Source organism: Diachasmimorpha longicaudata, chromosome 14, assembly GCF_034640455.1.
Source record: "Diachasmimorpha longicaudata isolate KC_UGA_2023 chromosome 14, iyDiaLong2, whole genome shotgun sequence".
NCBI classification, from domain to species: Eukaryota; Metazoa; Arthropoda; class Insecta; order Hymenoptera; family Braconidae; genus Diachasmimorpha; species Diachasmimorpha longicaudata.
This window is the reverse complement of record NC_087238.1, coordinates 5114102-5134493: the sequence shown is the minus strand read 5'-3', so window position 1 is coordinate 5134493 and position 20392 is coordinate 5114102. Positions and strand designations below refer to the sequence as shown.

The 20392-nt window shown below is 39.9% G+C and overlaps 2 protein-coding genes across 3 annotated transcripts; both read right to left on the bottom strand.

The window, feature by feature from the left end:
* Positions 1 to 3609: 3609 nt before the first annotated feature.
* On the bottom strand, positions 3610 to 5931 carry LOC135169086 (lipase 3-like). Its single transcript, XM_064133806.1, has 6 exons — positions 5685 to 5931; positions 5423 to 5612; positions 4831 to 4948; positions 4325 to 4724; positions 4176 to 4263; positions 3610 to 4093 (listed from the first exon to the last, which is right to left on the bottom strand). Exons 1-6 carry the CDS (start codon positions 5817 to 5819, stop codon positions 3732 to 3734), a joined length of 1293 nt encoding a protein of 430 aa, XP_063989876.1. The 5' UTR covers positions 5820 to 5931; the 3' UTR covers positions 3610 to 3731.
* A 1767-nt stretch (positions 5932 to 7698) lies between these two features.
* Positions 7699 to 17316, bottom strand: LOC135169385 (protein gooseberry). 2 transcript variants are annotated; one of them, XM_064134334.1, is made up of 6 exons: positions 17057 to 17316; positions 14007 to 14320; positions 13657 to 13786; positions 10877 to 11048; positions 10421 to 10693; positions 7699 to 8603 (listed from the first exon to the last, which is right to left on the bottom strand). In XM_064134334.1, exons 1-6 carry the CDS (start codon positions 17109 to 17111, stop codon positions 8375 to 8377), a joined length of 1173 nt encoding a protein of 390 aa, XP_063990404.1. In that variant the 5' UTR covers positions 17112 to 17316; the 3' UTR covers positions 7699 to 8374. The 2 variants fall into 2 exon arrangements, with proteins under 2 accessions (XP_063990404.1, XP_063990405.1); XM_064134335.1 differs by having other exon boundaries at positions 13657 to 13783.
* Positions 17317 to 20392: the final 3076 nt, after the last annotated feature.

Genomic DNA, 20392 nt, shown 5'->3' with positions numbered 1-20392 from the left:
GACTGATAGTTGTCCTAATTTTACTATGCGGCATGGTAACTTTTCTCAGGTCTGCAGTTTCCGCCGGAATTGTTATCGGAATCACACGATAAAAATCGTCAGATATTTCTCACCGTTCAATAAAATGTATCGGACATAGCGGGATTTTATTTTAAAATTTATGATTTGAAAATCAGAATGTGCCTTCTTGCAACTACAGAAAATTCAGGTACCACGAAACAGAAATTTCTAAGCGAGCCAAAATAACGGACCGAGTATCTGTTGAATTTTCACAGGGTTAAAGTAAACAAACGATTTAAAAAGTCACAAAAAAGTTGGATGATCGGGTTAAAACGGTTAACGGGGTTAGTGTCAGACCTCTGGCTAATCCTCAGTACCTAAGACGGACTAAGTTGTCATGGGATATGTCACGCGATGCCAGTAGGGTAGCAGGGCATTATCTTACCAGGGGGTCGGTTTTCTCAATCTTTGAAATCATCTCTCCACTGCACTTCTCTTCTCCCCATAATCTCCGAAAGATGCTGCCTTTGATCATCCAAAGTCGTTCATGCAGAAGTCGAGATTCTCCCGGTTTTGCCAAAATATTTGTCTGGTGTCAACGTGGAGGGTCTGACACTTCAAAAAGTTGTAGGAGATTGTTATCTTAGGAATCATAATTCAAATATGTTTTTCCGAATTTTAGTTATTCCTCCAGACATTACAAACAATTCTGTCCAATCCGAAAACTCAGTTGCCTAAATGACAAACAATCTGATGAAGGGAAACACCTCTTTCCGATATTTTCAACACCTTTCACGATAATTAATGGGTTATCCTGAGTGACTTTATAAACGAAACGAGCGTCAGAAATGCCCCACCGGTCTGTAACGAAACCGACCTTTATGTTTCGTATGACCTCCGCATAGTCATCGATCATCGGTATCTAGCTGTAGGTTTCATCCCCTTCCCGGGTCTATGTCCCTCTGCGTCGAGGAAAGCCCACCTCGGAGGCCCTACACCGAGACCGTGTAATGAAATCAAAGCGTACAGTTACAAATTTGGTTTTTCAAATTTCTCTGGTAGTGAATTCTGCGTCTGGGTTGGTAAGTTGACGGTGCGTCAAGGATAGGCACCTGATGGGCCGGTTCGGGAAGACTTTTTACGATGAAAATGGGGATTAGTCTCGAAATTTTAAGCCAATTCGATCTCTTCATTAGTCCTGGCTACGCCAATAACGTCGGAAAATGCCAAAATTCAGTCAATATTTTTTATCAAAAATATCTAGACGATTTTTACAGGGTACATTGGTATCACGGGGATGAATGTGGAAGGAAATATTCCTTTGACACCGAGGTCTCACCTCATAATCTCCGCGAACCTGTCGCTGAACAAGCTAAAGCGCTTTGGACCGCCCACGAAATGTTTTTGGATCTCGTCTGGTGAAGCCCGTAATTCCTTGGAACCCGGACGTAAACCTCTTTTTCGAGGTTATCCTCTTCGCGAATGCGGGAGTCCTCGACAGGAGAACAGAGCATTGGCACATGGAAATCCTGAAAGGTCTCAATATTTGACGAAAGCTTTCACGCGTCAGAGAACATTTTTGCCACCAGCGGGACAGGAAAAAAAGCGGATCATTCATTGTTTCATCGGTTGGACGTTTCACAATCAGAATTTAATTTGTCTCGGTCCCAAAGTTCTTGACTTTTTATGGTATAAAAATTATGGAACTATTGAGTGAAAATTTTTTTTTTATCACGAACAAGGAAAACAACGAGATTAACAACGAGAAAAGCCGATAAATGTATTTAATAAATTGTAATTTGATAGGACAAATTGTAATTTGATATGACAAATTGTAATTTAAAATTTTATAGCAGAGTAAACCAAATTGTTTTAAAAATATTTAAATACAAAAAAAATAAGTAAAATATTTACAATCAATAGCCATGAAACAGCACATAATGTAGAATGAATTATTATTATAAAAATGTGAAAATTTTTCCGAGTTAACGTGACACCGATGAACGGAAAAAATGTTATTGATAAGATCATGTTGTAATGTTTAGCGTATATAATTTGGCGCCACATGTAAACTCGTGACATGAGAAAACCGGGGATCGACGCGGCGCGCGGCTCCATAAGTAGCCATGTCATCACGCATTTACGAACTTTGTTCTGCCTTTGAAGAGAAAGACTGGTATGTGAAACCGTCCAACCCCTCCGGTACACCAGGATTCCTTCACTCATTGTACCAATCTTCATGCACCACATCGCGCGAAAAATACACCAAACGCTAATTCATTCTGCTCGCTAGTTTAGTCTTATTGATAGTGGAAAAAACGATGATTTCATTACTCAATCGAATAACTAAATATAAAATTGAGTCATTGAAAAAAATTTCTATTAATTTTTCATTCAACATCGAATAAAAAATGACAGACCTCAAAATTTTATTGTGCTGTTCAGTCAATTTTACGAAGTCACACATCATTAATTACAAAATTTACACTATTGATAGGAATTTCAATGTGTGAGTAAAACACATTCCAATATTTAACATTTTGCACCTCGATTTTAGTACTCGGTACAGTAATTTTTCAATCTTTTCTCTCCGCGTCGCAAAAACTGTTTTTCAAATTTCTCCGAAATTAATTCATCAGATGTATTTCCCGTCAACTCCAAAAACCATTAGATTTCCGACCATATTTCGAAAATAATGTCCCAGAAGCGTGATAAAATGCTCCATCCATTTTCCTCTACTTGCTTCCCGATTTTTTACATAATTTTTGATGGGCGACCACCAACGCATTTTTTCCATGGTATTTGGGCCGTTGGAGGTACACAAAAATCGGCAGCTGGTCTCACCGCTCTGATTGGACGCGCATCACGCCGCATTTGTTGATCTTTTGCGGAGCGATACGGGTGACGAAGGGGAGGTAACCGGTAACCCCTCATTCCCTGCCATTCGGTGGTGTTTCTTCTATTACTGAACATGTGTGTGTGTATGTGTGTACGCACGCCACAGATATGGACCCCCCCAGTAATGTCTGAATGTTACTTAAATGTCTCTACCCCCAGTTCCCACCCTAAATTCTAGTATCAATGACGGCCATTTTAATGTCACTGTCAACCATTATTATTTTGGATTTATTTCTTTAATGAATAATTCCGGTTTTTTTTTCGGGGGAGGGGGAGGGGGGGGAGGGTCACTGTTTATGTTAAACTAAAATTTATTTGCACAAGTAAACAAAATCCGTCAAATTGACAACAAATATTTGATGGTTTATCGAATATTTTTGTTGATGAATTATGAGACTGTTTTTCTCGAATGATTAGGCAAAAATTATTTGAAAAAATTTGACACGAGGCATATCAGGAACGGATACCCAACTCGTTCCACCCTTCCCTCCTTGAAGACCCCCTGATGACATCGTTAATGCATCTTTCGTTGGAGATTGGCTCTCGCAGAAGCCAGAGACGAGAATATTCAATTTGTACTCTGATATAAAATAAGGGGGAAAACAATGGAAGTACAACCGAACAGATTAATCAAACTTTAACTGAGCCAATGAAAACCGTGCAAATGTTGGGGAGGACGAACATGGAGCATCGACGTGTGACTGAGAACAATTTATCTTCTGGATATTTGATTTATTTGTTTATTCTTCATTGGGAGATGTCATCAAGAATAATGAAAAATAAAAGAACGAAGTGGAGGACATTGTTTTGAAGGAATGTATGTCGATTACTAATTAATTATTTATATTTGTATTATTTATATTAGAATTATTATTATTTGGTCCTGCGGACTTGGGGAATTGTTCAAGAATTTTGATCAGAGGATTGTAAAGAAACTTTTCAACATCCTTCGCAACTATAAAATCCTTATGATCAAATTTCTCGTATTCAATTACTTGATGCTTCAGTTCGATGTCGGAAGGAAGCTCATCTATCAAATTTTGGACGTTCTTGGAAGTGGCCAGGGGATCGTTCTGGCCTTCGAAAATTATCGTCGGCGCTCTGACATTCGTTACATTGTACTCCGGAGCTTCGTCTTGCCCATACACTTCTCGATTTGTTGTTCTCTTCGAATTTTTGAAGTGTTGAAACTTTCCTGTATCATAAAACCATAAATCGCTCACGAGATCTTCATTAACGTCCCCCTCCCCCCTCATGTGCACAAATAATTGATTTACCTGATCGGATGAGTTGTCCATAATGTTGAAATACCTTTGATGATGTCCCCGCTGGGTAATGACACATGAGATCGACGAATTCTTCGCTCTGTGAGCAGACGTGAAAAATATTGATTGACATTGAAAATCAATTTTTATTAGGTACTTACGATATCGAATTGCTCTCGATCTTCCCCCAATGCGAGTTCAAATGGATATCCACATAATCTCTTCGTTATCCCGTTCAATAAACAGAAATAATGATCGAATGCAGGGACCAACTTATTTTGAATCGGATATTTCACGATTCCCCCGGGTACAATAATCTGGAAGAACTCGGCGAGGAGGTCCACGTAGAGTCTAGCGAAGTTCCAGGTCTTCCAGTAGGATATTGCCCCAAAATGAATGACAACGGATAATTTATCATTGTACTCTGGTTTATCAGACAGCAGCATGAGGATCACGGTGGAGCCGAGGGAGTGGCCGACGTAGGACAGTTGCGGTTGTCCTGTTGTCTTAATAATATAATCGAACATTGCGGGGAGGTCCTCTAAGGCGTACTCGTCCAAACTACCGGAATGTAATTAATCTGTATTTTTATTGTTTATATTTCGTGGTTTCATTCCTCATCAGCTCTGAAAATATCGATTTTATACCGAAAATATATATTTTTTACCTGAAGTCCCAGTACTTTTTATCGTCGTGGGCTGATAAGTTGGTGTGTCCACGACTGTAGTAAGTTCCTCGGAGATTGCCAATCCAAACATCGTATCCGGCGTCAGCCAGTGAATAAACTAAAAATTGGTATGATAACAATAATTGTGGAACGTCGGTATTCAGTAAAAATCAGAACGAACATTATACGAAAATAAAAGTCTAGGAAAAATTACTGTGTCAGGATTAGAATCGAAGCGCCGAATGGTGGCTTCGTAAAATTGACTGAACAGTACTATAAAATTTCAAGGTCCACCATTTTTTATTTGCGATTAAATAAAAAAATTGATAGAAATATTTTTTTATTTGGTTTTCCTTCATTTTTTACTGTGAAACAGTAATTATTCGGTTACTCATTGTGATTGGCTAACGATGAGCCCCGAATATAGTCGATTATTGCACAGTAATTTTTTACCAACATTTTTTAGCAGAAAAAAATTATTATTAACGTTTTTACGTTCATTTATACGTTTATTTATTAGCGTTATTAATTTTAATAAAATATTAGTTTAACAATACACAATATAATAGTGATTACTTTGTTATTGATTTACCTAGACTTCTGCCATGTCCAAACAAAACCCAGAGATCCGCAGTTCCCCCCAATGTCGCCTGCAGATAAAACGGGCCTTTTTGGGTGTCATTAAGCTTCGGTGGAATTCGGAATATCGAGAGGATGTATCCGTCCTCAGTCGTAACATTGTGCCATTCCGCGTCGTACCCCGCCTTCTTAGTTAATCCAAACTGCTCAAAATCCAGTTATACAATTTTCAATTGTTATCCTGACACTGATTTTGAAAAAATAAGGTAACGTACGAAGTCGAGGGCGTAAAACTTGTCTCCACCCGCTTCTTCCTCAGTTCGAACGTATTTAATTTGAATGTCAAATGTTGATGTCAAGGGTTGCAAAGAGAACGCTATCATTAGCATAAGTTTTACCGATTCCCCCATTTTTCCTAATATTCAACTTCGGGAGAATTCGGTGATGATGAATGCGATGAATCCGATGTATATGAATCCACTTTTCAAAATAACTGAAACAATAATGACCTTTTGTTTGAGCCAGTTACCGACTGTTTTTCCTTATCAGTGTCGTTATTGTGGTCGGAAAAACGTTGTCACTATCGCTTGGCTCGATTATTATTCATGCTAATACTAGTTAACAACACGGAAGACGATATGCTAAAAACAATTTAACGCACAAACATTTTTTTTCATGACTTCATTTAAGATTTTTCTGAAAAATGAAAAACATCGAAACTCCTGATTTTTTATTTTTAAAAATGAATATAGTCCTCATAGATCACCATTTTCTTTTCCACTTCTGAGTCTACACGTGTGCGGTAAGGTAAATAGATCCGCTCCCTTTATATTTCATTATGTGCAATGAAGGGATCGAGATATAACTGACGCCCCTGGATTTTCTTTCTCTCCTCTTTTTTCTTCACTTATTCACACGGGGGTGCGGCATTCAGAAAGCTTGGGAGGCCGTCACGCCTATCAGCTTTGTCGTTGCCGATACATCTGTCGACGTTCGCCGATTTACAAAATTTTTCATTTCACTTGAGAATTCATTTTATCAACAGATCAACAAATAACGAAAAGTCCTATTTCCTTCATTTATTCGTTTCATGTGCAAATAAAAATAATAACCCGTTGACATTCTCGTTGATTTTAGCCGAAAATTCATAAAAAATACATTCAATTGTTCCTCAAGCAGAATGTTCATAACAAATGATTGTTCGGTCAAGTGGAAAAATAAAAAAATTGAACGTATTTTGCCACATATTATTTTCAAGACGGTAGTTATCGCTCGTTCGAGCTCGTCATTCGCAATTCATAGCTCTCCGCCCCTGTACCAACCCCCAAAAACTCCCCCCAAGTCCCACCACGTGAGTGTTTTCCCCTCTCTCGCAGCGGTTTCCCTTTGAAATCTACTCGCTTAGTTCAAACCCCCGTTTATAACACCAATCCCACAGTCGTTGCCTACTTCAACCTCAATGCACAATGTGAACACAGTCTTCCTCTCCTTTTATTCCGTTCTTCTGCACGAGGGTCGCACACGATTTTTTGGACGAGAGGTATGCGGTAGGTCATGGCCTCACACAACATTTCGGAGAGACAATTACAAAACGAAGGGAAAATTTCTTTCTACTTCTTAATTTTTACGAGGCATGAAAATCGTCGAAAGTACTCGAAGAGCGACGAAAAACACTGGAAAGAGAAGTCTTCGTCTAGCGAATCGGATCATCTACAAAGCACAATTTCATGGAACAAAGGAACAAGTTCAAAGAACGAGTCTCTCCGGACTTGCGGAAATAATCCACAATTTCCATTTTGAATATAGATTTTTTCAACTGTCAGAATCGTACGAACAGATTCTAATCAGCAACTGAAGAGTTAATATATTTAACGAGGAAGAGCAGTGCTGCCTAAAAATTCTTGGAATGACTAATTCAATCGGTAAATTAAAGAAAAAAGAAAGTAAATTCTCCAATACCTGGGCCAAACATCCCAAAAACTCAATTTCGGCACGTTTTAGTCGATTTTTATTCGTTAGAAAATTATGTCGAGGGTGCAGGTTAGTTCGAAGGCCACGAGAAAGAAAAAGAGAAAAAAAAAAAGAAAAATCCTGAAAAGATGAGGGAGACCCGACCACCTACTTCGGCAACACAATGGAGCACAAATGCGTGGCGACAGGAACGGCCAGATATACGGCAGGCTGATTGCTCGTTGTCGTGGTGCCTCAGGACACCTCTTGAAACTGCCATCTCATCAGCCCCTCTTTCGTCATTAGAGAAATTTTCAACAAAAAAAAAACAGAGGAAGATATTGAACAGCAAAACACGAAATTTATTAATTTTCATATTGTTGTATATTTCTCCATCAACAAAACTATTTATACACACCCTTAAGTTCTCCGTACGAGTATTATTTTAGAATAAAAAAATCATATACAATTTATTAATCGCAGTGTGCCAATTAATTACTACATCACATGATTCATAATTTCGATACGTCCAGTCGTTTTCTACAAGTATTTACATTAACATCTGTCATAAACTACAGTGAAGCAGTAAACAAAATGGCTATACACAGTTTTCCGTAATTTTTTTCCACTTCACAATACAATTATACACTTTTCATCTTTACTGCCCATTATTACCCACCGAACCAGTTCCTTCTTATCAATTAATTAACTAGCTTCATCTAATCAAGCGCCTGGCATGGCTACTCCCAGCCACGAAGAACTGAGAGGTATAAAAACTATCTGAAACTAATAACATTCGTCGCTAAAAAAAATTTACTCAGAAAAAACGAAAAAAGTAACTCTCGTTCTCAGGAAATTGTGAAATAAATGCAAAAGTGAAAGGCACGCAACGGCTGTTCTACTGTCGATGGGCTAACGCCCCATGTTGAACGATAAATTGACTCATTGATAAATAACTGCGTCTATTGAAGCTCAATTACGCGTCGAGGGTAAAAACCGAGGAATCGGGGATCATTCAATGAACTCTACCGCAGACTTGGGAGTCAAGCGCCCCCAGGTATGGATAGCCACTTTTCGCCTCGGTGGGACTGTGAGGTGTCACGTGATGGCCCATTCCTGTTGCTCCCTGGACCATACAGGCACTCATGTTTGTAGAGCTTGTCGGTGAGACACTTCCACTCAGGGCCAAGTTCAAGTTCGAGGGGGAGAGGTTTGTGGTTCCGTAGTGGGCGCTATTGAATAATCTGCAACATGAGAGAAAATTATTTAAAATGCTTCTCATTAAACTTTTAAAAGGGCCGAAGAGCTGAAGAGCTTAACAATTTTCTCATTATTTAATAATATTTATAATGAGATTGATTCAAATTAAATTTCAGAAATTTAAGTGTTAAATGTTTTGTATGCAAATATTGAAATAAAGTTTTTTAAATAATATACGAAAGTGGAATAAATAAAATGTAACAGTTAAGGAAATCCCTTATTGTTAATTAAAGCGCAACGTGTTTGTGCAATGCGATACGACTGGCAGTAGATTTTTAAACCGTGACGAGAAGGCCCTTTCCACGGTAGCAAGCGACGCAGTTTGATTCGTATTAAAGGCTTTTAAAGACACGTCATAACTGTTTGAAATTTTATTTAAATTCACGAGCTTCAAGCTTTGAAACACTCATGTGATTTTTTCCGCTCGATCTCTTGACAGAAGTGGGTTCCACAATTCACGTGATTCAACAGGTTAAATATAAAAAATGGCATTTAAAGTTTTTCGATAAATTCAGCGAATGATAAATGTGGATTAATCGAAATTACACAAATTCCCAGACAAAATTATCGAAATCGATGGGGAAAAAATTTGCCTCTCAATTCATATATTATACTCTCGAAATAATTTAATCGCAGGAATTTGAAGTCGGAAGAGCTGCACTTGATTATTAGCCAGTAGCGTTTCATTACGGTAAGATGAGGAACATAATTGCGGACCACACGGGTGCCGCACACTTGGCCTCATCCTCTCGGCGTGGCACATAACGCGTCTACACATGAGCGATACTGATCACTAGGGCGAAAAAACAGGAGAAAGAATGGTTTTCTGTAAATTCTGAACCGCCACCCAACTTGAAGCCCTTCAGTTTATTCCCTTTCATTTCGTTATTTCTAACGAGTCTGAAGACCTGAAAATATATTAGCGCAAGATATTGTAAGTGGAAAGTATAGAAAAGCTTAGAGGAGCTTAGAAAAGCTATGACCGACTGGTGTGATGAGGATCGGGGAATTCGATTCCCGGTCGTTCCACTAATTTTCGGGGGCCTCAGCTTTTCAGTTTCTCGGTCGACCGGAGGTCCCGTAAAAAAACCAGCTGTACTTGGCCGAAAGTTTTCCGCTCTGGGTGAGGGTTTCCCTCGGGTCCTAGGGAATTCGGTGCAGGAGGAGAGGGCACACGCCAAAAAATTCTGATAATTTTTATGGTGTGATTTCGATGGAAATTACCGCGCTGTCAGGCAATGTTTCTTTGTCGGGTTAGAAAACTTGGTTAGTAATGATCGGCTGTCTTCGGGGGTCTTCGTTAACCGATCAGAATGAGTTACCGAAAAATTGCTGTGTCGCACAGCAAAAAATGAAGGAAGGGACAACAAAAAAAATTGAAGAGACAGAAATTTTTCAAATATTTCTGTTAAAATGTTCAACAATAATTTTTATATTAGAAAAAACCAGGAGATGACTGTTCTCCTGGTGTTCTATTTAATTATTAAACTCGTAATTAGTTCCTCGACTGCTCTCGAAGCGGTAAAACGTCAAATAAATAAGTTGCAATATTACAACAATTTCTATCTATTTTTCATTCAACTTCAAACCCCCTATCATTAATTATAAAAATTATGGTGTTAATAGACATTTTGAGTAAAACACATGTCAATATTCTGACATGTTACCCCTCCATCCAGTAATTTTTCCCTGAATTTTCCCGCCCCCAGACGAAACGGAAAATTTTTCTCCTTAAATTCCAAGTCTCGAACATTTTTTTTTTCACCAACAATAAACTAATTTTTCATAAAAAATCACTTACCCGTAGTTTTCAGGCGTAGCTCGAGGCCACTGCTGCTGTGCAGTGTAGTAGTTATCCCCATAATTATAATGCTGAGTGTATCCCGCGGTGGTTGCCGTTACCGTCGCCTGTCCGTATCCCTGATAACCTTCAGTCGCAGTCGGATAATGCTGAGTCGGAAATGACTGCAAGCTCATTGTATTGAAAGCATTGTGTTGGCTGTTCAGTTGCTTGCGCAGACGGGCTCGTCTATTACTGAACCACACTTGCACTCGATTCTCCGTTAACTTAGTCCTTAAAAAAAAAATGACGAGCCTCTTGAGCAAATTGCAGTCTCTCCTAATTTATGGATTAATTACGCTGTTACTCTTGACGAGTACAGCCAATTGGGCCATAACATTCGGTGTGAAGTCCCTGGCCAAAGCAGTAGTTCCCTAATTGAGATGGACTCAACGTTCTCATAATAAAAATACTTACTTTTGCGCAAGTTCCTCTCGCGTATAGACATCAGGATACTGCGTCCTGTGGAAAGCAGCCTCCAACTGTTCCAGTTGTTCACCAGTAAATGTTGTTCTACTTCGTCTCTGTTTTCGTTTGAGTACGTAACCGGGTTCGCTTTCCGTGTCTGTATCATCTCCGCTACTTCCACCTGCAATTCCAATAAAATTCCAAGAAAAATTCATTAAAAAATTGATATTTTGTGCAATAAATTAATATCTCTCCTCCACATTCAATGTTATCTTTCCCCTCTTTTTTTAAAAATTGCGGTTTATCACGCAGAAGTTGACAGCGTTGACAGCATTTCAAATAAAAATTGAGTTTTTTTTTAATATCAAAAAATGGAATGGTAATAAAGAAATACCGCGAGAGAGAGGGGGAGGGGGGAATACAGCATGGAATTTCAGTATCCAGCACGTGCTAGACGTCAGATACCAAAGATAGGAAGCGAAGTTGGTAACCGCCCACAGTTCACACGCCCGAGTCTGCAACCTACCATTAAATCCCACCCGTGATTACAGTCCGTTCGGAGGTCTTGAAGGCAACCTTCAGCCTATACTAAACTAAAACACCGGAGAAATTAGGAGAGACTGTAGGGTCAGGGGGGGAGGCGACAGGAATTAAGTTCTTTGACATGAGCGTATGCCTAGCGGCTATTTTTCGAGTGGTACACACCGTCATTCGCATTCAATTCGTTGCAGCATTAAACGTCGTGGGGTTCAATACATTCAGAGTTCAGGGGAACGAAAAAAAGAATCAGAGAGTGAAATAGTTGTAGATTTTCCGAAAATGGGGAAATATTTTTCTTTATGTTTTATCAAGTATCAGAGGGATGAGTCAGGTGTATCGAGTTTAAAGAGAAATTTAGAAAAATCGGTTGGAAAACGTGAGATGTGAGGAGATAAAATAATGTGGGGAATGAAATTTTGGAAAAAATTGGACGTTTAGGGGATGAAAAGCGGGAGGAAAGGGCAATTTTTGTTGGGAAATTAGATTTGGGGGGTTAATTTTTGGGATAAAACGAACCTTCACCCCCTGGAGGTCTAATTTTTATCGAAAATTTTTTTGTCGTAGGGGAAATCAGCAAAAATAAAAACATAAAAATTCTATATTTTAATGGTAGGGGTAGAAGGGTGCATAAGTGGTATATAAAAAAATAATTTTTTCCATTTGCTCAGTAAGCCATTGCGCGGCTCCCTCAGTTAAAAAATGCCGCTGCGAATCTTTAGGATTCAAATAAATGTCTAAATCAATGAATCCTGAGCCACCTGTTGTGGATGGACAAGCGGAGGTAAGACAAGTACGTTAAAAGCCATTTTGAGGGCATCAGAGAGTTGAGTTGAGAGTTGGGTGTATGCGGTTTCGCCAAGATTAAAGGCCTCTGAGTTTGCTCGTAAATCCTCAGCGACGCATCCTCCGGGGGCTACAGCAAACGATTCCGACGAAGCCTGACGATTTCCGCGACGACCCATCAACGACCCATCAACGTGTACATACCTTCAATTTTTCCTCTTTATAACTTTTCCAGATTATTAGGTTTTTTCTTACACTTGATTCCTTTTGTTTTTCAGACAATAAATCGCAGAAATGCGCTACCGATTTTTTTTCATTCTCGAGTCACAATGAACGGTAATAAATCTGAGAAATGCTCAGATCCTCAGGTATTTGTGATGTGGAGTCGGTGGGGTCTTTGATGCCATCACAATTTGTTGAAACAGAGAATAATATTCGGTGAGATAATGGATGTTTTATCGCTTCATAGAAACGTAAACTTAGTGTCGGCTCATTTCAAATTTGCGGAATCCATATCCCCATAAAACTTCAGTCCAGGGGGAATAAATAATGAGAATTTGGAGGCGATTGTGACTCCAAAAATCGTTGCTATTGGATGTTTTGGAAGTGGACAATAAAATCCAGTTGTGTTTAAGGATTGAATGAAATGAAAAATCGCGGGAGAATCGTATTTAATGAGAAATTCACTGGAATAATCATATTTTTACCGGGAGAAAGGTGGAAAAGTTGTGCCTCTCGCACCGTTCGAGTGCTCCTTTCGAAGATTAGTATTGAGACGGCCCCCAGGTAACGGCCGACCACACGCGGCGGTGCATCACTTCCCGTGCGCCTCGATACTCTAGTTGAACTATTTTCTCCATTTTACCTCGATATTTTTTTCTACTGTGCAAACAGTAAAGAAGCCGATCTCACCGACTCTTTATCCACATTCAGAATTTTCCGGGAAGCCATTTCGTGTCTATAAAATCATGAGGTTCCCAAAAAGCAATGACTTTGAACAATGTTGATTGTCAATTGATATAATGAGTATGCGGATTTTTTCAAAATTTTCCGGATAAATTTAATCAACAATTTCGATTGCCTGAAGCGCCTGGAACGGAAGGAGGCGCCATTTTTGTAGAAAATTCCTCTTCGTGTAAGAATAAAATGTACAAGGATAATAAAGAGCGCATCAGGGTGCCCAATATATTTCATCCTCATCGTTGAAGTGAGAAAATGAATTGTTCCAACCTCTGCGTGTTCCAATAAATAAAACCACTCTCGATGTGCCTTGGAAAGATGCCGACGGACACTTTAATGCTATGAATTTCTTACGCCTCAACACAGCGGATCATAAAATTTAAGGTTTTCTCATCTCTTGTTTAAAACAAGTTAATCTTGTTGATTTGCCGGGGTCGAAGCATGACCCTTCATGCGAAATTCGGAGACAATGAGAATAATTTTTAATGATTGAAAGTGGAACTCACCAAGAATTCCATTGATGGAGTGATTTGCTCGCATATCATCTCCGGGTCTCGAGGGATTTCCAGGCCCTCTGAGGAGTCTGTTGATGCTGGAGGCTGAAGGGACTGTCGTTTTGTCACAGAGGCCCTCCTGCTGGCAGATGGACAACCAAAATGGCAAGTTAATACAATTGTTTTGGAATATTTTCGGGAAATTTTGAGGGGAATTTTGTACTGTCGTATTAAAAAAAATCCGAAATTATTCCATTCATTTTATTATAAATATATATGGTATATTATAAGTATATGTATATATAGTATATACAAGTATATATAGTATAGGTAAAGTGACAATAAAATTTTTATCAACAGACCTTTATCAATTGCGTTCGTATCTCCCAATCAACGAGACTCGGATTTTCCCTCTTCAACTTCTCGATTCTCGCCTCGACTTCCGGTGTAGCAACCCGGGGTTTACTACCCCCAATGACACCCGGTCTGATCGATCCAGTCTCATGAAATCTGTTCAAAATTTTGGAGACACAGCCATGAGAGACCTTGAGTTGTCTCGATATCATACAAGGACGAACACCGGCTGATGCCAACCTTACGATTTCCGATCGCACGTGATTGGGGAGAGGTCGGCCATTAATGAAAACACCACCCAGCTGATTCACCCTTCCTTGACCTAAATGCAGATCAACACAATTTTTTACAAACCCTTCTCCATCCTCCGGCCCTAATCGACCTCAAAATAAACGAACTAAACATTTGTCGGGCCATTAAAAAACGAAAAATCAATATTCCATAAAATAATTTGTAAACAATAAACAAGCAGCAAAGTAATTCGTCATTTACTGAGGATTTTCCTGTGTTTCAAATGGTTTTTCTTCCTAAATTAATTAACCATCATGCAAGGTGTGCCATTAACGAGGTTACCTTTAATTAACTTAATTATAATTGCCGGCCTACGTGGGACATATTACGCGGTTTGATGGGTTGTCTGGGTTAAAGATAAAATTAATGTAGGGACATACGGATCGCGTGTGCGGAAAGAGACACCGGGTTTATTCATGTGCGGCTTTGAGGGATGGACATAGGATCCTTTTTCGAGTTATACGGCCTTCGTGGTTTTGCCACGAGTTGTAAACCAACGGGCTTTTTTTACAGAGCCTCCGGGTTGTGGTATTATGTACACGTAATATTTAATTTGTTTTTTCAAGCTTATTTTACTCGAAAAAAAATACTTGTAATTAGCTATTCAGAAAAATGCACAATTAAATTTTAAATATTGTACATAATTAATATAATTAATACATATTTCATATATACATACATATATACACATATATATATTGCTTTCCACGCCAGTGAAATTTTCTGGAATATTTCGCGGGCCTTTCAGACCTGATTTCTCAATTTCGAATCATCACGCTATCGAAAGCCCAAAATAAATACCAATTAATGCCCAAAATGATCGGTTTGTTTTGCTAAAACCAATCATTACACTAATCTAACATTGAAAAAAATAATCCCCTCTCCCCCCCCTTTCCACTCCTCATCACGAATCGCGCCATTAGGTTTTTAAAGTCGTTCGGGTCCGCGCCTGCGCGCTGGGCATTACCCACAAGAGAGAGAAGGAGAGGCTCCATAGCGCGTCGGAGTAGTGTGTCGGCGTTCTTTTGATCTCGCCTGTAATCCCGTCGGGCCCTCGGGCCTGACTGACGTCATACCAAGAGGTGTCCGTCGTGGGTTAACATGTACAAGACCTCCACGCATACATCTCGAGCCACTTCTCCTGCCGGTTCTCGCTCTTTTTTTCCAATGAATCAGGGGTACTTCACTGGTGCGAGATAAAGAGAGAAAGTTGAAAAAAAATAAAATATCGAAGGGAGAGGAAAAAATTCAAAAGCCAAGCGGGAAGGCATATTATTGGAGAAGAAATGAGGGAGAAAAAAAAAATGAGCAGTGACTCGTGTCGGATGTTGACGATGACGGTCAGCTTCTTTTGATAAAACCCAGGGGACGCATGGGCTATTGGGAAAACAATGACTCTTTATCGCATTCAATTACCACCGAGACTCGTAAACCACGAGCCATGACAAGTATTGAATAACGAAGGATTTCAAGTAATGTCTAATTATTTTTTACCTTTGAATACGTCTTCGCGTGGTGTGTGATGGATTAGATTTTTCGCAATCCCCACGTCGCCCTAGAAGACTTTATTTAAACTTTACCGCAGGGTAAAAACATTGACGACTACTTAGCGGTGCAATTAAATTCTCCAACGGTTCAGTAGCAAAGTGGTCAGTCGAGATGTTGACTTATCCCTCCGTCGAGTGTTTGGGGAATGTCTCGGTGTCTAAGGGCGATAGCGGGATTACCCTGGACTTGTCGAAGGTTGATAGCAATTGACGGAGACCAACTCTGACATCTTTCTATTTCAATTAAGTCCCCAGGAAATGGAACGGATGTTATGGAAATAGAATCTCCTCATGATGGATGGAATTATATTTCGCGATAACCGGTGGTAGGTATCCATGGGGCGTTGAAACATAAGGTTACGGTGTAGAAATAAACGTGGAGATGTAAGAGAGGCACCGGCTAATGTCTGATATCGGATAGGCCTCGGGCGACGGCAGCGATGATTGAAGCCCTCCACCGTGGGGCGACTTCAAGTTGGATTATCTCGAGCGGATGGCGCGCGATTCTGCACCATAAACCTCCCACCCATGTCTTCGGAGATATTCGAGCCGTGTATTACCGTTTTGTACAATTGATTCTGGGGTTGAGGGAGTGATAGAATAATGCATAAGCATTTAGGTGGGAATTTTAAATTGGGGGAATCATTGGAAGTGACGCGGGAAATTTGAAAATAATATATTCTTGAGTTTAACGGTCGAATCAATCGAGTGTGATACATAATTCATGCTCGAAAATTATTTTCAGAGAGTTAATATGCATGATACGCTTCCGCGGTATGCGGTTATAATATGGGTGGTCGTGATGCATAAAACTTGGTATAAAACCCATGATCAGGAAGGGGAGATTCATGAGAAAAGCTCAATTATCTCGAAAACTCATCTGTCAAAATTATCATTTTTTTTTTCATCACAGAGCATTAAATAAAAATTCTGGGGAACTTTTTATGAGGTATCGATGACGTGGGGCATAATGAGCCCTTACAAGGGTCACAGAGTCCCCGAGAATTAATGTCATATCGCGAAAAATAAAATACTGCTGAAAATCTTAAGTCATTAATCACCAGCACGAGTTAATTAACTTTTGAATTCATGAAGACCGGATACGGAATTGGAGGTGACGGTGTGATCAATGGGGCGATAAGTTTATCGGGTAACGAAATAATACCCGTTAATTAATTAAATAATCGGGATTTTTCTCGTGTGGATCCTGATGAATTTACCTTGAAATGGATATCCAGCGAAGTAAGGTGCCATGTTGAAAGTGCTGACAGCCATGAATGAGGCTCTCTCAATTTATCACTGCCTCTACTTCTCGACTAACCGTGAAAAGCCAGAAAACCAACAGATTTAATCACAAAACAGTCTATATTTAGTCACTGATTGTCACAAACTTGACGAATGCAAAAATAGTCAAATTTCCAAAGTTTTAGTTTTTTATGGGCTCGTGATGTGCACCTGAGAGCTTTAATGACAGCGGACCTGTTGGACCGTCGGTGTCTCGACTCCAACTGTTGAGTAAAATCGTTAAGTTGGATCTCTTGTTCGTGATGCCGGGGGGAGAGAGAGAGAGAGAGAAGGGCAAAGTGGTGCCGACAACACTACTGCCTTTAAAAAGTGACTCCGCCTCCTTTGTACCGAGCCGTCAGAAGAAGTCGAAAGGAACTCGAAAGGAGATCCACGCGACCGCCGACAAGGGAGAGCATTTTTATTGGTAGAGAGAACTTATCCGTTGCTCCGCCCTTAAGGACTGCCTCCTCGAATCACTCCCACGCGCCTTGATTTCTTTATCATCACAGTTTTCTCATAATTTCGCGGTTTTTTTTATTCCGCAAAACCTGTCATTCATTCAAAATTATTCATAACAGTTTTTCTGAGATTCACGTGCACTATTCACCGAGAGATAAATTGTTTAAAAATTACGTGGCTGGCAGATTACGGAACGCGCGTAATTTTTTGAGAATTTTTCTCTCGTGTGGTTTCACAATCATAAAAAAACCTCCCCAATGTGAATTTTACTCGAACTTTCCCGCATTAGAATTTTTACAACCGAAGAATTTCAACTTTCCCGAGTATTCACACTCGAATTTCCATTGAAAATTTCCCTTCGTGTACCTCTGGAATTTTTCTGAAGTATTTTTCACGTCTCCGGTTAAAATCATTTCTCAGGCGCATGTGATTATTTTTATAATTATTGTTTCACACCCGGAGACAATCGTATTCCGTATTTTATCTCCCAGAGGATAAAAATTCTAAAAATATTTGAATTCGTCGCGGTAAACCTATCAATTAACAATTACCTCTCAAAATAAAAATGTTAAAACACTCGTCACAATGGGCTAGAAATCCGGTCATGAATAGATGTGATAATAAATAACGAGGCATTTCGATGTTTTGTCGTCACGTGGCGTGATCCCCTGGTTTTTCATCCAGCGAGAGCGATGAGTGAGCATTGGAATCACGTGTCGTGATTGTAGTTTATGGGGGGCTGATTGGCTGAGCGTGGGACGGCTGCGCGGACGGTTCGCCAGGAAGGGAAAGAGCCAGATAAAGGAACACCAGGACTGAGGAATGAGAGAGGGGAACCAGAGGACTTCTATGTCCACAGTTCGGTGTCAGTTGTTTTCATTTCGTCATCATTAATTTTTGCATTATGCAATAATGACGAGGAGCTCGGGCGGCAGGTAGAACCGTAACAAATCGGGAATTTAGCGTTGGTTGAAACAGCATAAATTTTATTTAGTCGCTAATCACCGCCGTCTTTTACTTTCAATTAAAAATCTTTCAATTAGACCGACCTCTGTATGCGATATTCTAAATACAAAATTTTCCCGCGGTGATACCAGAGCGATCACCAATCGCATGATCTGTAAAAACCGTTTTTTGTCGTCCGAGAACTACTGTTCCTGGATGAACAACATCATTTTGTCACTCCCCACCAGCAGAAAAAAAATTATTTCCATTCATCAACTCCACCTCCTCCATATCAACTCCCAAGAGTGAATTTCATCATGTCGAACGTCTCAATCTTATTCTCATTGTGGTCCCCAAAAACTCCACAAGCCAATTTCTCCGTCAGCGTCCTAACAAAAAGGACAAACCCCACTGGTACAGAATGATCAATCGGCCCCCAAAGTGCATCACTGGGAGGTCCAGTCATCTAACCTGGAAGAAAAAATTCTCCAAAATTATCCCGCAAAATTTTATTAGTCAATTCCACCAGCATTCGAGCATCCACTGGCGATATTTTCCCTGAATGGACCAGATGAGTGAATGTTTTGGGACTTATACCCATGGGACATTAAACATTTCTGTTCTATTCAATTCAATACCCGGGGAAACCTAACAGCGAAGTTAAATTGCGACTGTCGAGTGGGAGGGCAGAGAATTGTCACCTGGAGGCGTTGCAGTCAGACATCCCACAGGACCAGGGTACAAGACTTCAACCTAATTGTTCACCATTCAATGTGTTTTCTCTTCCGTATTATAAGGTGCACTAGGATTTTTCCATTTTTTTTTCCACTGACGGGGAGAGGGAGAGAGTTCGCATGCACTTGCAGGTAATTCGTTTGAATGTATTGTGACGACTATTACTCATGCATTGACGTATTTTGACAAGTTAGTTGAGGTGGAGGTTGACTGAGTTTACCCACCTACTGGGCTTAAACACTTTAACTGTAAACTAGGGACAATTTGTTTGAGGGAGAAGTGGGCGGCTGTCGCCTAGGGAGTTGTAACGATTAATGTACCGGATTGAAAATTTTGGATATTAATCGTTTAACGAGAAAATGTGAGGAACACGACGGGGTGCGTTGATTGACTTAATAGGGATGAGGAGATGGGACTGCATTCGTCGAGCGAATTCAGCGAAGACGTACGGAAACACTCAAATAGACGAATATATTACGACATAATTTCCGAAGGGCAGAATGGGGCCAAAGGGAAGGGTTTAAGGCGAGATGTTTTCCTGGGTATGCAGCGGAAATAGCTTCAAGTCTATCTTCATACCTCGGCTCTTGCTTCACTGCATTTTTTCACATTTATTGAGACTTTAAGACATGGTCAATAGCTCACGCTGAAAACCGAGAAGTGGTTGGGGTTGAAGTTAGAGAGGGTCGCCTACGGTTAATTGTCGGGGCATTTAATGAGCACTCTTTGACGCGCCGCAGCAACACAAACGCACAAGGCAGAGGAAGTTGAAACTCCTTACCTCTCTCACCTCTCTCGTACATCTAGGTAATAGCCCACTGCCCCATCCCTCTTGCACCGCTTCTCTCCATTCTACAAACGGTTTTCTCAAACGTTTCACGCACACGCAGAGTTGGAAATATATAAAACACGGGTATATGCCCCTTTCTCGGGTGGATATAGGCTCGTAAAAATCTCTATATCCTCACATGCAATTGCGTGAAACCGAGTGATTGAGGTGTTCGAGGTATTTATTATTTATTTTTAGTGTTTTTATTTTTTTTTTTCGAGAATGGAAAATCAATTGTTCTCGTGCGGTGATTTCGACGGATGAGTTGAATGAATTCACTAGTGAGTAGCAGTATTTTATA

Bases quoted from the DNA above. Each gene is read 5' to 3' on its own strand.
- LOC135169086 (XM_064133806.1), bottom strand. From the start codon at position 5,819: ATGGGGGAATCGGTAAAACTTATGCTAATGATAGCGTTCTCTTTGCAA. The intron at 5,613-5,684 runs GTACGTTACCTT...GATTTTGAGCAG, and splicing joins AGTTTTACGCCCTCGACTTC to TTTGGATTAACTAAGAAGGC. The intron at 4,949-5,422 runs GTAAATCAATAA...ACCAATTTTTAG, and splicing joins TGGACATGGCAGAAGTCTAG to TTTATTCACTGGCTGACGCC.
- LOC135169385 (XM_064134334.1), bottom strand. From the start codon at position 17,111: ATGGCTGTCAGCACTTTCAACATGGCACCTTACTTCGCTGGATATCCA. The intron at 13,787-14,006 runs GTCTGTTGATAA...TCCATCTGCCAG, and splicing joins TACGAACGCAATTGATAAAG to CAGGAGGGCCTCTGTGACAA. The intron at 10,694-10,876 runs GTAAGTATTTTT...TTTTTTTTTAAG, and splicing joins CGAGAGGAACTTGCGCAAAA to GACTAAGTTAACGGAGAATC.